This window comes from Solanum lycopersicum, chromosome 7 (genome assembly GCF_036512215.1).
Source record: "Solanum lycopersicum chromosome 7, SLM_r2.1".
NCBI lineage: Eukaryota > Viridiplantae > Streptophyta > Magnoliopsida > Solanales > Solanaceae > Solanum > Solanum lycopersicum.
The window spans coordinates 66,216,502-66,233,969 of record NC_090806.1 but is presented as its reverse complement, the minus strand read 5'-3'; the positions used below and the strand labels follow the sequence as shown (position 1 = coordinate 66,233,969).

Sequence of the window (17,468 nt, the reverse complement as noted above, 5' to 3'; positions counted from 1 at the left end):
TTTTGTAAAAGAATAAACTTCATATTCATTAAACATTTTGATGTTCATATATACACTTGCTTGTGTTAACAGACATTTTGTTTTAACTGTTAGATACATTAGGCTCTACTCTTTGAAGAATGCCAATTTCTTCCGCAATTCCAGTTGAGAGAGTGGAATCAGTAAGCGTACCATTAGTTAGGCTTTGATTTTGCCAGAAGTGACTTCTCGTTGATCTGAATCCTGAACCGCTTGTTGAAATCCCTGGATCAGAAAGGACATCTTGAACAAGAGTTTGACCTTGGAGCATGCTTACCACTTGAGACATTATTGGTCTAAGTGTTGGAGATGCATTAGTGCATAAAAGGGCAACATTCAGTAACACAATTGCTTCTTGCGACGAGTAGTCAGAACCCAAGTCCGGATCAACCAATTCCAATATACTTCCGCGTTCTTGCAAAACATAAGCCTATCAAAACAGAAAATGAAGAACAGTAAATGTACTATCAAAGTATGATATGTTCATTTGCCAAAGCCAATTTTAAAGTATTTTGGCTCTAAATGTTACAAGTCGATGCAGGGGAAGATTAATAAGATGCCATTAGTTTTACTCAGAATGTTCATAAAATTCTTTAATTGATATGAAACTAGAAGGGGAAGTGATTTAAGGATGATCAATGATAAAAGCCCAGATATTTGGTCGAATAGCGAGAAATATAAAAATTCCCTGCTTTTGGGACTATACTGGGTTTTTTTGTTGTGGTAGAGAGAAATATATATTACCCAGTCAAGAAGATAAACACAATCTTCTGTTGGCCTATAATTTGTATTGCTTTTCCCACTAATAATCTCCAATGCAACAACTCCATAGCTGTAAATATCTGCTTTACTAGTTAAGTAGCCCCGCATCGCATATTCTGGAGCCATGTAACCCCTGTGTCACCAATTAACCAAAGTAGTTCCAACATATTAGATCATGGTTTCCTCATCAGTAATACAGTTACTTGCTAATTACAGATAATTCTGATAAAGGCGATCTTCACATTTCTTAAAATTTGAAGTAGAAAATAAATATTTTCTTGAAGTTCACCTATAGCTATGTTGAATTGCAAAATGTAAAATTATGACTGAAGTGAGATGTTGAGGTGCTAATAATCAGCAAACCAATGAGTTACAAATATGATAGGGAAAGAGAGGTGGTTTTACCATTGATGAATAAAATTCTATGTTACTGTTCTACAATGGCTGTTTAATATCTAGGGAAGTTAAATTTCTTTAGGCAGGTAATAAATTCTTGGCTTGCTTAACTTTTTGGCAGATTATAGCTGCAAAGTTGCTTTCGAATAAGAACAGTAGCACGAGTGTTTCAAGATAAATGAGTGGATTAAGTGTTAGGCCATTTTCTTTGAATCATATCAACCAAATGTCATTACTAATGGGATCGGAAGAGGAACTAGTTTCATAATACTTACACAGTTCCTGCAATCCTGGTACTAATGTGGGTAGTATCATCCTCATGTAGTTTTGCCAAGCCAAAATCCGATATTTTTGGATTGAAGTCCTTGTCAAGCAAAATATTACTGGTCTTGATATCTCTGTGGACTATCTTCAGGCTCGACTCCTCATGGAGGTATGCTAAACCTCTTGCAATTCCTAGGCAAATTTTTTTCCGAGTAGACCAGTCTAATTTCATTTTGCCAATTGGACCTTTGCCTGTAAGAGAAAGACAAACGAAAAGAAAAAAGTTGTATATACCAACTCAGTTAGATAAACAATTGCACAAGCAGCAGACATATATTGATTGATCAGAGTCGGGAAGTATTTACCAAAAAGAACACGAGATACACAGTTATTTTCCATGTACTCATAGACTAGCAATAATTGGTTTCCTTGAATGCAACATCCATAAAGCTTTACAAGATTTGGATGTTGTACAGCAGATATCATCCCTATTTCATTCAAAAATTCTCGAGTTCCTTGCTTTGACTTTGCAGAAAGTTGCTTCACCGCAATTACTGTTCCATCAGATAATAGACCCTGTGTACAAAAATCATGATTTAGAACTCTATTTAGACTTGTGTAGCTTAAAAAAAAACACAGCCTGGTGCACTAAGTTGCCGCTGTGTGCATAGTCTGGAGAAGGGATGGACCACAGGGGTCTATTGTATGCAGTCTTACCCTACATTTCTGCAAGAGACTGTTTCCACAGCTTAAACTCGTGACCTTCTCATCACATGGATGCAACTTTACCAGTTACATCAAGGATCCCCTTCAGACTTGTGCAGCTTATGGTCAGCAAGTAAGATTATATTAGATTGGTCCTATATCGCAAAGATAAAACACCTAGATTGAAATGAACCCCACATATAGTATTCCTATGAATAGGATATTGGCATCTCAGTTGATGGAAAAAGATAAGTAAATTCCTCCACTTCTCATGGCTATAGAAACACATATGGTAATAGAGCATTCCTGTGCAGTCTCCTAATTACAGGCGAAAATTCACACATCCTTTGAAGGTTTATATAATTTAAGATTTTGGTCTTCCATTTTCTCTCCTAAGAGGCATTTGCACTATGCCATTATGATCCTTCTCATGCAAATATAATGACATTTATAGTTATGTGTTTGATTTAAAATAGACAAGGAAAAGATGATTACCTTATAAACTGAACCAAAACCACCTTCCCCTATCTTGTTTGCTGGGTCAAAATTCTTTGTCGCGGCTTTGATCTGTCTGAGAGTAAATAGTCCAGCTTGTAGATCCAGTCCTTTAAGTTCTGTTCAAGAGGAAAAGTATCTCAGTGGAAGCTAATGGCTATAACACTATGTTTCTTCATGGTTCATTTAAACTTTGGTCAAGTGCTTTAGACCATTAATGATTTTTCAAAGCCTAAGATGAATAAATGATTGATGAGATGAACAAGCAAGTAAGACAAAGTAAAGCATAGCTTCAAGTATTTGAGCTGATATAATTTGGCATGAACTGAAATACTGGCTAGAAAGTAATTATGTAGTTTAGCATTTAACTTGAGAACATTATCGCTGTCTCATAGGTCAAATAAAATGAATGAAAAGGATAGTATGGTAAAACTTTCAGAAGTAAACTACTTGAAGTTATTACCTTTATCAGTAGATACGTTTTCACCTAGACAACCTCCCTTGTACAAGAAACCAATAATCAGAAGGACAAAAAATAGTGATCCAGCTATTATCCCAGCCAATATGCCAACATGAATTTTACTCTTTTCTGCTGCAGGCAGATTAGCAGGCAGACGAGCAGGCAGAGGAGGGGGGAAATCTGCAAGGAAAGGAAAAAATTAAAATTACATCTCAAAACTTGTGATGATTTTAGCAAAGCTTCAATGACTTGCATATGCAATTTGAAACATTTTCCTTTGAAGTCTTAGTATGAGTTTTGATGCTTCCAGTACCAGACAAGATTTAGGAACTGAACTGGGGACACTATAAGTGGTCTCCCCACTGTATTCGAAATGCATCATGAAATTCAAGGGTATATGAAGTTTCTTAGGTTCGGATACACATAAACTTCCTAAAGAATATGTTGACAGCGGTTTTAGATGCATAATGAATCAGTAGGAATAGAATTTATAACATCAAGATGGTCAACCAAAACTTATTAAGCCTTGGTATATAGAGTCATTTGGTCTCGGAAAGTTTTTTCTAAGGACTAGTACATAAGAATAATGTCCAATGTTCATTCATTTAAAAAGAATTGAGCATACAATTGTAAGCAAGACAGATATATAAACTTGAAGAGAGTAAAGGAACATACTATTAACAACTGATATAGCTGAAATTAGAGGACCATAAACCCCTCTAAATGGAATTCCTGTAGTCCCCTTTCCTGCCCAGTAAAAATGGATTTTCAGTGTGTGGCTTGTCACATTTACAGTGAACGTCTTCACAATGGCCTTACCAGGCCCACCAGCCTCATTGGCAATGTTAAAATCCTTCAAGACCAAATTTTCCTGTCTCATGAAAGATTGAATAAATACAGCGGTGGAAGCAAACACGAAATTCACACACATTTCACTTCCCCCAGAGCATGAAATTTACCTGCAAGTAGACATCAAATATACGCTCTCCAAGACTGTTGAATGAAGTATCATTTGTGAATATTATCTCCGCAAAATGGAGCTTGACAGTGTAGTTTCCATTCATTAGACATTGTCCATAATATGTGAGGGAGAGGGGAGATATACGTGCAGTAGTGTACAGTTCCAGTTCAGGGGCCTTGACATTTTGCAGGGCAGAGACATTGGTATTAATATAGACATCAGACTCAACATCGTTGTCCATAAAATTTCCTGTGCTGCTAAACGCCCAGTTATGTCTTGAATAATACATAGAAGCACCTCTGGGTTCTAAATCAGCTTCATAGTTTGTGTATTTAGTACCATCCTTGATGGTTACCTCTTTGCCTCCACAATTAATGTACATAGAATATTTTTCTGCAAACCAGTAGACAAGGGCACTCTTAACAAGAATTCAGCAGAAAATCACAAAGGAAAGATCAGAAGACAGCATCATAGATAATATTATTTGTTGTTTTAGCTCATGAGGAAAGAATTGCCCAAGTCAATATAAGCAAAACCACCAGTCCACTCCCCAACCAATGTGGGACTCTAATCCACTCTAACAGTGGTGAGACAATGTACACACCGCCCTCCCCATACCCCATTTGTGGGATTACTCTGGCTATGTTGTTGTTGTTTATATTTTGTGCTACTAGCTGACCTAACACTACAAGTGCACCTATTTATGTGACAGGAGAAAAAGATTTATCAATTACAGAAATGGACACATAAAAGTTTACTTACGCCGATCTATTGGCTCAGAACAAGGGAAATTCTGCTTCAGGCAAGGATGAGTTTTGTTTCTGCAACACAGAAAACAAAAGAAAAAGTTGTTAAGTGCTACAAAAGTTTTCTATTGCATGTAAGAGTTCACTCTTCGTTATAGGTGAACTAAAGGAACAATAGTTTCCTCTGTAAGATCAGTGCAGCAGATAACTTTATTATAGGCACATTATTCTTACGATTCTTGTCCCAATGCAGAATAGCTCTCCACCAAGTTTCTGAATAAATTGTCCTCTTGTTAGAAAATTATCACAAACAAACAAGTCAAATGAAGAAAAACAATTTTATCAGAAAACTTACTGATTTCCACGGGGACATTCAAAAGGCGAGGTTTCCCATGTAAAATTGTTATTTGAAACATCTCTGTGAAGCAAAATAGACAACAAAATTAGACTAGAAGATTAAAAAGTCCATAATACTAACAATTTTTTGAAGCTTAGAGATGATCTTTTACAATTTTTTAGTTACTTTTCACCATTCTTTTTTGGCAAAAATAGGTTACTCAATATTAAATGCATTCTAAAGCCTCTACTAGCATAAAAGCATGTAGGTCAGTAAGCAAAAACTTTTAAGAGCAATCAAGTTTTTTGCACATTTATACTTCATACATCTCAATTTATGTGATGTTGGTTGAGTTGGCATGCAGTTTAAGAAAGAAAGAAATACTTTAAAAACTTGTGGTCTAGAATAGGACATCAATGTTTGTGAGCATTTTAAAGTTAAAACTGTTAGTAAATACGGAAATAATTGTATTATTCTTTTTGGGACCGACTAAAAAGGGGACTATGAATTAAGTTGGGAAAACACATACATGTTCTTGTTTCTGTTTAAAATCCATCCAGGAACAAGTCCAGTAAGTTTGTTTGCTGTCAAATATCTGCAAAGTACAAGAAGAATAAGCAAAAAGAAAAAAACGGAAGCCTAATATTGATAAGCATCTGGCTACAAAGAAATAAAAGATATCTGAAGAATATCCACTTACATAAAATCTACTTTGGATAGGTGTACAAAAGTTGATGGAATCTCACCAGACAAGCTGTTAAAACTAAGGTCCCTAAATTCAAAAAGCAGATAATAGTAAGTTCCATGACAAAACAAATTTCAGCTAAAAAAGATTCAGAATCTTGAAGAATGTGTATATGGCATGAAAACAGAAAAGGTATCAACATGCAGGAAAACTGAACCAAAAAAAGTGATTGAATTTTTTCAAACTTACAGTGTCTTCAATTTCTTCATTTCCCCAATATATTCAGGCATTTCTCCATGAATTAAACAATTTCTTAGTACCCTGCATTGCATGAGAGGAATTCAGAATCTTGATCTGAATTTGATTCCGAATTCAAAATGAAATGTCCTTCAAGAAGTCCATTAAAGGAAGAAAAAGTAAAAAACTCACAGTATTTTTACGGATTCTAGGTTATCTAATGGTGGAAAACCAGATTTTCCACTTTTTAGATCACTGATCCTTCTGAAATTCATGAAAGAAAAAACGAATAAATTAGTTTACTTCTCAAAGCAACCACAAATGAAATCAAAAAGGAATTTCACATTGGCTTACAAATCAATTAAATTTGTCAGGGAAGATATAGAAGAAGGAATGGGACCCTCAAGAGAACAACCTTGTATATGCCTGCAAAAATTATAGCATCTTATGAGATCAGAGAAATAACTGATAATATGAAGGAAAATTTGGGGTAATAACTTCTAATATTCCAGAAAGAGATTGTTACACGAGTTCGAGCTGTGGAAACAACCTATTGCAGAAATGGAGGACAAGACTGTGTACGACAGATCCTTGTGGTCAGGTTCTTCCCCAGACCCCCACATAATGAAAGCTTAGCACAATGGACTGCCCTTATTTTTAAGCTAGAAGCTAGACTTCATCTACAGAAAAGTAAAGAATAGAGAGCTTACAGTTTTTCAATTTTTGTCCAGCTGCTGATAAATTTTGGTATCTTTCCTGTAAAATTGTTGTCGTTTATCCTCCTAATATATCGCCAAAGTTAATTATGTGATCATCCATCACATTCACAAGGGACACAAGGAATGACCAAATAAGAAAGAGCTTAAAACTGTGAACTCACAGATCAGTTAAGTTGGTTAGTTTGGCTAATGTGGCTGGCAAAGCTCCGGTTAGTTTATTTGACGATAGCACACTGAGAATTAAGGCACAGAGGCATTAATACAACGTGAAACGAATAAAGATTTCCAGAACAAAATTAAAACAGGAAAAAGAGAATTACAGTTTCTCCATATGAACCAAGTTGCCGATTTCTGGAGGTATTGTTCCTGAAAATTTGTTTCCTTCAATGCTCCTGCATTGTATAGAAGAGGTATTTTAATTCCCAGGGAATCAAATACAGGTAATCAAAAGTTCTTGTCAGAGCAGCAGCTAGCTTCTGAAACAAAATGCCTTGGGAAAAGAGAAATCTGTTTTGATATGTTTTACTTGAGCTGAGGTCTTCCGCAAACAGCCTCTCTACCTCTACGAGGTAGAAATAAGTTCTGCATACACTCTAGCTTCCCCAAACCCCTCCTATGGAATTTCACTAGGTATGTTGTTGTTGAACATAGACATGACATATAGAGATCTTTTTTCCAAACTTCCATAATATGAATCTCACTTCTGTACCAAATTACAGTATAATATGTTGAATCAATGGAACTCCATATTGAATTGGTAAATGACTTAACATTTTTATCAGGTTATGAATTAGTGTTCATCATAGAGATTTTACTTGTAATTATTTATAAAGTCAGCGAACAGAACTTCAACTCGATTGTTTAAATACTTTATGCAGTCAACAAATAAAACTTGAACTCAATAGTAAAACAGATTAAATCAAGTATGCAACACTGAAAATGACTAGTAGGCATCAGAAGAGATTTGATCTTACAGGTTCCTAAGCGTAGTAATTTTGGTGAGAACTTTTGGAAATCGACCAGACAAGTGGTTTCCCATGAAAGAACTGCACATTCAAATAACAAGAGTTTTCATGTCAAGTAGCTTATTCTAAACCTGAAAAAAAATTTAAACACTAACGAAGAATAGTTTAAGTGAGAAATAATATGTACAGCTCAAGCAAGCGCAGTGACGCCCACTGAAATGGGATTGAACCATTGAGATAATTGCGACTGAGGTCCCTGCACAATCATCATTTACCAGTTGGATTAGTGCAGGTTTTCAACATAGTAATATCAGGTGCTTCAGTCTATTGAGTGATAATTCTGTAACAAGGACTTACAAGTACTTAAGATGGCGAAGTTGCGCGAATTCTGGTGGAATATTTGCTGAAATATTCTGTGCTTTCAAAGCTCTGTGCCATATTTAGTGTTAGTTTTTGACTACTTCATTGCATTACATGCAAGTTCAACATAAACAAGAAGTATACAATGTTGATTTGTTTGGTTATTTTAAGATAGAGTTTAACTTCAATATACTGACCATCTCAAATGATAATTACTTATTTCAGATAACCAGAAACTTATTAACTACAGGCAATTATACATAAAAAATTGAATTAGTAACCTAATTATAAGACATGTTAACTTGTTACAACAAGTATTTTTGTTAAAATATCTTGTAGAATTTTTTTGAAAGTGAAATGTCTTTTGAGTTTTGAAATACTTTACAAAAAATAATGTTTATGTTCATGGGTCCACACTTCAGAGACAACCTCCTTACAGCTGGGCTGCCATATAAGAAGTTGACTCAATTTTCAGTCAACTCATAGAACTGAGTGTTATATAGTCCACACATTTCATTTCCTATTCACACACTAATCACTTCAAAGTCTCAACCTTTCAAACTTGTAAAAAGAAGAGTTCTAAAACTGGAAAAATCAAATCTTCAATTCTATTCTTCTTGAACTCTTTAAAAATGTGGTCAGGTGTGTGACAGATCCTCCAAAAATGTGCATTTTTAGAGGAGTAGAAATAGTGCAGTTACATTTTTTGGAAAGTCCGAGTAACATAACTTTAATTCAAATAAGGAACAAATTAAAACATACATGGAGGTGATATGGCAGGTGGAATTGTTGTTAAAAGAGCAATCACAAGCAACAGAGCTCTCAAATCCTTTAACAGTAATAGCAGTACTCCAATTTCCTTCTCCACTACAAGGATCTTTGTTAAAATCCCAATCTCTTTTCCCAAACTTTTTTGCAATCACTTTCAATGCTTTCACTACACATCAAGAAAATAAACATATGGGCAGTTGAAAAAACTAAGCAGCACACTTCAATGAACAGAAAGCTCATAACTTTTTCTGATATTTGCCAAGAAAATGAAACATATGAGTAATTCATACTCCCTTTATTTCAATTTGCTTGTCCTATTTTGACTCGACACAAAGTTTTAAAAAACAAAGTACAGTTTTTAATGTGCTCTTGAACATGTCTGGTAATGTGGAAAGTTAAAAAGTTCCTAAAAAAACAGTAAATAGAGAGTCACTTTTAGACATTGAAATTGAGAAAGTAAAAACTAAGCAGCAGACTTCAATGAGGAGAAAGTTACAAACTTTTCCTGATATTTTCCAAGAAAATGAACATATGGGTAATTGAAAGAACTAAACAGAACAGAAAGCTCCAAACTTTTTCTGATATTTTCCAAGAAAATTAACAAAGTAATCTTCACTAAACAGAAAGTTCAAAACTTTTTCTGAAATTTTCCAACAAAATGAAACATGGGTAATTGAAAGAACTAAACAACAGACTTCAGTGAACAGAAAGTTCCAAACTTTTTTCAGTTTTCCAAGAAACTGAACATAAAGGGTAATTGAAAAAACTAAACAGCAAGCTTCAAAATACAAAAAGTTTGAAACTTTTTCTAGCATTTTCCAAGAAAACAAAATGGGAACATGTAGAAACTCAAAAAAAGATCATTATGAGGTTACCTTCTTCTTGTGGGAGCTTAGATTTTGAAGTTACTGCTAAAACTGTGAAGAAAACAAGAAAAAGAGAAAAGGAAAAAGATTGAAGAAACAAAATCTTCATTATGCTCATTTCAAGCTACTATTGAACTCTATAAAAACAGTGCAAAAATCCTAAAAGAGTTTCAATTGTTCAGTCACTTCCTTATTGTCATTTTGTTATAGTATAGTAGTAATAATAATTGGAGAAGAGAAAATTGAAGATTGGGTTATATTTCATTATGGAATCTTTTATTATTTATAGGATTAAATTATTGTGCTGAATGCTGATGGGGCAGGAGAAATATTTATATTATTTTTGTAAGAGATAAAGAAAAATAATTTAATTTGAACAATGGTGATTTGATGGTAGTGACAAGTGCACTATTTTCTTGGATCTTTTTTTTTATTATTATAATATTACAAATTTTTTCTAAGATTTTTTTTTTTCTACCTAAGTTGTGATGTTTTTAATATTTTATTCAGATTCTTAAAACACTTGCACTAAAATTGTGCACTTACATACCCTTACATTTTGAGCGTGTCTTTGTTTTCATTAAGATTTAACTAGTAAATTAAAGGCTATGATAATGATTAATGGTGTACATGATAATATTGATTAATGTGATAATGGATAGGATAGTGGTTAAATGTATGTCATTTTTGTTCTAAATATTTAATAGATATATTAATGATATGTTATAAACCTTAATCATTTCAAATCTATTTGAATGTATTAATTATTAAATGATTGTAAAATTAAAAAATAAAACATATAGAATGATCAAGATTCAGATTTTAAAATTAAACAAATTTAAGAGAAAAAACATAAAATTACTATTGAAGTTATCTCAAATTTTTAAAAAGACATTTTAACTTTGTCGGTATCCTATTACCTTATCAAACAACTTCACAATAATATGTATATCCCATTTTTCGCCCAATACCACTTATACAAAAATGTTTGTAAGTCACGCACGAATAGTCACTTGACACATGTTAAAAGTAATTTTACATTATTTTTATTTGATTTCTTTGCTTTTCTTTTAATTTTTTTTCTTTTGTATTCTTTTTTCTTGTTTCTCTTTCTTCTTCACCCTCATTCTCTCTTCTTAATTTTTGTCATTTCTTTCGTTGTGTAGAATAGCCGCTAAATCTGTTGTGACGGAGTAAAATTTTTTATAACATTATTAGTTATTTGTCAAATTACCATCAATTAATTTATTTATGAATATAAATATTGATAAATAATCAAAATCTATATACTCAAAATATCACCAAGTCAAAATACGACATTTAAATAACTTCCTTTTTCAATTTCTTACTCCCAAATCGAGTTTTTCATAGTTTTCCTAAAATCTAAAATTTGATTTGTAGGAGGAATAAAATCACTAAACTAATTTGTTTTTTAAAAAAAAAAAAATGAACACAATAACATTTGTTTTTTAAAAAAAAATTGAGGAAGACATAGATATCCAAAGAAATATGGGTAAGCTAATCAGGGAAGATGAGAAAAAAGATTTGAAAAGTAAAAACTATTCGTAATAAAGCTTTAAAAAAAATCAATACATGATTTTTATACTTTTTTCAAAATAAGTCACATTGGGAGTGCCACATGGCAATTTTACGTTGGTCTGAAGCTGTATGAACAGTCCTTCACGTGCCCAAATTTCGTGACAACACGAGTGGTGTTAAAATTAGTCAAAAGGGTATGTTTATTATGGATTTTGATAATTTCGTGAAGTAACAGGATACACACAAAGTTAAGGTATCTTTTAAAAAATTCGATACAATTTCAATGATAGCTTTATGACTTTTCTCCAAATTTAATGATAAAGGTTGAGTCATTCATCAAATGCAAATAAATAAGGTTTAATGAATGTATCGGACTTTAAACTTATTTAATTGAAAAAATATTTTATTGTAAGTGATTTTCGAAAAGATATACTTGCAAAATAATCTTTTATATTTGGTTAATTAATTTAAAAAGCATATTTTTAGTATTGTAATAGTAATTTATTATTAACTAACGTTCCAAAAGTCCTCATGAAGAAAAAAATACTTTTTTTGATTGCCACTAAAAAAATAAAATAAAATTCCCCTAAAAATTAGAACAAACATCTAAATTCTCCAAAATAAAGCATTCTTAGACTTTTAAAAGTTAAACCAAACAAATTATCAAGATATATAGAGAACACAAATTATTGAAACAAACTCTTTATATTTACTGAATTATCTTCCTTTTTTCTTTGTACTTGTTAAAATATTATTTAATTTTTTGAAACTATAAGACTTTATCATAAATACCCTATATATATATAGCTTCATATTAAGGTAGATGACATATCCTTAAATTTTACTTTTTAAGTATTTGAGTGGATTGGAATTAATTAAGGTGTTAATTTTGACACGGAACTTACAAGTAAGTAAATTAGCACTTTCAGATAATGATACTTAAGGCAATTATCATATTAATCATGTGCTGATATTTATATCCATTAATTAATCAATATTAATATATGTCACTTATAACATAAATCATAACTAATTTTTTTCCACCTAATATTTGATCTCACAGATTAATCTTGATTTGTGTCAAGTAAGGAGACAAACACTTTTTAACATTCATTTTTTTTGTTTCATATTCAAAACTTGAATTCGAAATTTCTAATTAAAAATATTTTTATTTTATATATTCCATTCCCGTTCTTTTTTTTTAACCATTAATGGATTTGGTCGCAGAGTTTAATGTTTGGTTACACTAACGCATACGTCCTTCATAATACATATATACTTGATCGATGGACTTTTATTTTGTTAATGTAGCATTTAAGTTGATTGTTGTAATAGTATAAATTAAATACGAGTTAAGAATTTCAATTTTTTTTGAATTTGAGTATCAAATAATTAGATTCGAATGATTAAATTAATAATAACAAAAAAAAATATTGCGGACTTGTTTTAAGATAAAATAACTAAGTTTTTCCCTTTTGTATATATTTTGATATTTTAATCATGAGTAAATAAAATATATTGAAAAGAAGTGTTATTTATGCATCGTATTCTTTCTAATATTTTAATTAATTTCCAAAAACAATTTGTTTTGTCTCTCAAATTATTGAATATTTATTCTGTAAAAAACTGGTAATCTAACTTAACTTCTTTTTTTTTTTTTTTGGTTTTAGTGGGTGTCTTGACACTTTAGTCATAGGTACATACTCCCTAATGAATAAGTTATTAGTTATTTTTTCTTTATATTATTCTCTGACTCATCTCAGATTAGTTGATCATCTAATTGTTTCACATTAATTGATGGTTTTACTGAATTAAAAAAGTATTAATTAGTTTTATCTTAATTTAGCAAGTAATCAAGTAATTTGAAACAGTACGCTTAGAAATGTGATCAGTTTATCATAAAACGAGAGAGTAATTCTTTTAAAGTGTTCACATTGTCTATAAAGTTTTCAAAAGAAATTTTACGAGGTGAATTAGTAAAATCATCTTTTTATTTATGATTTCTTAAGTATCGTGCAAAATAAAAAGTGATCAAAATGAAAAAAAAAATCATAAATACATAGATCAATTAATATATAGATCATTTTTAAAAGAAAATTGGGATAAAAAACACTAGGAAAATTGCTTTATTATTATTTTTTTATAACTCATATTTTGTTGGGGGAAGAAATTTGATATTTTTTTATAACTCATATTTTGTTGGGGGAAGAAATTTGATTTCCTCGATTGCACATTTAAGAACTTTCATTAATTAAAAATCGGCACATTAATTTACTTCATTCTATATATGCTTAATGTTTTCTTGATTTTAATTTTTTTTGTCTAGTCCTTCAATTTCATAGTATTCAACACAATATATGGAAAAAAAATTACAAACAAAGAATTACTTATAAAATTAAAATAAAGTAATGACAATCAATTCTAGAAGAGGAAACTGCCAACCATATTTTTTAAAAAATTTAAATGACATTAATTTGACGGAAAAAAAATTAAAATGTCAAAGTGAAAGAGTACTATGGGTACTATGGATGTAAGTCAAAGGTGTCATGTCTTTGATATTATAATTGGATGAATAAAATTTATAAAATTTCTACCTAATTTCTTAATTAAAAGTTTTGATCAGTTTAAATTCATTAAAAAAATTATATTAAGACGTATTTCTTTTAAAAAAAAATAAATTTAACCGATAAATCCAAATTAAGAGCCGGTTTGGCTCAACTTAAAAGCTGGTCAAACTCACTTAAAAGCTGATTTTTTATTTATTTAGCTGTTTGACAATACTCAAAATAATTTATTTTAGGTTAAAAAAAACTTATTTTAAGCCAAAAGTTAAAAGCTGGGGTAGAAGTGTTTTTTTTAGCTTATAAGTTGTTTTAAGTTGATCATTATTTTTACCTTTTTGCCCTTAATATTTTTATACAATCTCCAAATTACCCACATAACCCTAACATCTCTTTCTTCCGTTTTTCCCTTTTCACGTGTGGATGATGGACAATTACTATTACTAATGAATGAAAATAAAATAAATTTAAAATCTTTCAAATGATCTATTCAAATTATATAGTATTAAAAAATATAAAATAAATTGCAGATATAACTTAAATAAAAATTTATATTCCTCTTATAAATAATTTGTAATAATACATAAATATGTGAATGATAGACAATTATTATTACATATGGATGAAACTAAAATAAAATCTTAAATCGTTCTTTGATATATTCAAATTATATATCTTTAAAATCTATAATAAGTTTATATTCCTCTTGTAAATAATTTGTGATGAGAAAGAAATATGTGAATGATAGCAAAATATAATTATTTATGGCTGTAAAATATAAATTAATTAACTTTTATTATGTTAACAGCTTTGAAGGTATTTCAGACATTTTGATTTAAAAAGCTGTTTATCAGCACTTATTTGCCAAACACATCAACAACTTTTTTTAACAACTTTTTTTTTAACTTCAGCACTTTTATTCAAACACATAACTGCTTATTTTAAAAATAAGTTTTAGCACTTTCAAAAGTACTTTTTTAAAGCTGCTTTTATTAAGCTCATCCAAACGAGCCCTAAGTAATTTAACGAAGTGTCAAATAAAAATAAAAATTGTCAATCGTTACTTTTAATGCTAAGTTGCCAAAATAACAATAGCCTTTAATAATTGGAAAAAGAATATTATGTGAAAGAATGGGTCAAACTCATTATGAGACACATAAGTTTACGCGTTATGAAATGTGTCCTTTTCTACTCACTATATAAAATATTGATCAATGGGGAAAATTGCACGTTTAATTTTATTTGTCATATTTTAATATAAAATTTTATGTATATTATTATAATATTATATTATTATAACTCTTAATATTTATAGTCTTGAACATGTTATGATATTTATATCAGAATAAAATTAAAATTTAATGTGTACAAATTTAAACGATTAGTTATTTTTTGTTCAAAGCCTTATATTTGTATTAAGCTCATAACATTTAGAATGTATACCAGCATTTGATAACATTACCCTAAAACTTAAGAATTTATAAAAACAAAAATGATGGCTCCACAATTTTAATTTGTGTAATCATAAAATTTTCTCATTATAAAAATTAATGCAGAAATAATAATAACAAAGGTCAAACACAGTCGAACCAATAATTATAAAGTTTTAGAATTTCTTCTAACATTAATTATATTTATGTTGATTATGACATAGCATTGATTTTAAATGTCGGTTTTAGTTTTTGCAAATTTGGTCCAATTTAAGTACCCACCTTAAGAAATTAAGAACGTGCATATTTATATTTTATTTTTTTTAGTTAAATCGAACAGTAAAAAATTTAGACTGTCAATCAATTGAGTTACTAATATTTTCATAATAACTTAAAATTATATTTTTCTCAAAATAAATTCAATAAAGTAAAAGGTTGATAAAAGTTATGATATTGTCCATAGATAATTAATTTAATATAGAAAAAGGGTAACATAATAGAATATTTGTGAAAAAGGAATTGCAAGATCCAATGTGAAGAAAAACAAAGTTATTATTATAACTTATATGTAACAATAAAATTCTTTTTTAATACTAGAGAAACATTGTATAGAACATTATAATATCAAGTGAAGATCAACAGAAAATTAACAACCTTGTTTAAAGTAAGGCACTAATTAAAGTTAGTGCAAGGTCGGTGATAAGTATTTTTTTGATTTTTAACTTGAATTATCGAATATCCTGCTCCTTATACAGGAGCAGCTCTGGTTGAATATGTATCGTAAACGACACACATTAATCATTTATGATTATCTCTCCAAATAAGCGCAAATGTACCATATAGGGATATAATTAAAGAAGATTTTAACTTTTTCTTCGATGAAAATTTTTGGCGTGAATTAAGTTAATTGTGTTTAAAACAAAATATTGAAAATTCTCTCTCGGAGAACAAATATTAAAATTAATATTGGGAATATTTGCATGGGAGAATATTATAAATATTGTAAAAAACGGCGGTGTTACTCGAAAAAAAAAACGCGCTTATAATTACGAAAAGAAAAATTAGAGACAACAGGGTTGGTGTATGAAAACGCGTTTGTCATAAATTAATCTTGTCTAATTATAATAATTTTATTTTCAATCAACTAGTTAATTATTATAAATTATATTTCTATTCTTCGATAAATTGTTAATGCTAATTAATTCCATCCATGATAAATAAATTCTTCCCGTCAAATCTAAGTTTTAAAAAACTAATAGTCTCGAAGATCTATCGATATATTTTACCTTTTTGAAACTTCAGTACTTTGAGCCCGTTTAAATTGATTTAAAAGTTAGTCAAATTTATTTTTAAATTAGTTTTTTACTTCTAAAAGTGTTTAACAGATATAAAAAAATAACTTAAAATAAGTTATGAAGTATTTGATAAGATAAAAAATAACCTAAAATAAGTTAGAAATCAAAAGTAAGTCTCTCTCTGTTTTTTATTTTTAACTTAAAAGTCATTTCAGTACTTTTTATTTTTAATTTTAAGAATTATTCTTTTAAACTAATTCAAACGGACTCTTTGTAATAAGACAATAAAATAATAAGAGGTTAATTAAAATACTTTCAATATATTAAAAACGTTGATTGAGATACTGATAGAGACGATACTGAAAAAAGAAAACATTTTTTGAACTTATTAGCTGGAAAAAAAAATATAATGGGACTTTAAATTTGTTTGCATTATGTTGACGTTGACCAGCACTTCTTAATAAATACAAATAAATAAACCTAGAATAGGTCAAAATCAGATTCAAACTCTTCGCTCAAACTTATTTTAGATCTTTATAAGGAAGCAAATAGATTCGAGCCTCGGGTATACAGAAATTTATATCGAAATTTGGGAGTTTTATCTCTAAATGAATATTAGTATACGGATCAGATTTAATTAGGACTTTAATTAATGTTGATTTCAAATACCAAATAAAAAATCAAAAATGAAATTAAGCGAATCAGAACTAATTATAGAATTTCGTCATATTAGCATATCGTGATTTAGCTTAAGAGTGACAAATGAACGTGTTAAGATGAGTTTATTTAGTAAGTTAAAAATAAGTAAAGATAAAAATAAACTAAACTAGGGTTGGGTCGAAGATGAAATGACTTACATTTTACAAAATTCAAAAATAATACCACACTTACACCGA

At 29.9% G+C, this 17,468-nt stretch overlaps 1 protein-coding gene across 1 annotated transcript; it reads right to left on the bottom strand.

Moving 5' to 3' along the window:
* Positions 1–10,131, bottom strand: LOC101258671 (probable LRR receptor-like serine/threonine-protein kinase At1g07650). Its single transcript, XM_004243193.4, has 24 exons — positions 9,757–10,131; positions 8,873–9,047; positions 8,108–8,179; positions 7,938–8,006; positions 7,760–7,831; positions 7,106–7,177; positions 6,947–7,018; positions 6,777–6,848; positions 6,421–6,492; positions 6,259–6,330; positions 6,079–6,150; positions 5,845–5,916; positions 5,674–5,739; positions 5,163–5,225; positions 5,042–5,080; positions 4,824–4,882; positions 4,060–4,454; positions 3,776–3,971; positions 3,104–3,280; positions 2,641–2,759; positions 1,806–2,016; positions 1,452–1,692; positions 763–913; positions 1–448 (listed from the first exon to the last, which is right to left on the bottom strand). Exons 1-24 carry the CDS (start codon positions 9,863–9,865, stop codon positions 83–85), a joined length of 3,084 nt encoding a protein of 1,027 aa, XP_004243241.1. The 5' UTR covers positions 9,866–10,131; the 3' UTR covers positions 1–82.
* Positions 10,132–17,468: the final 7,337 nt, after the last annotated feature.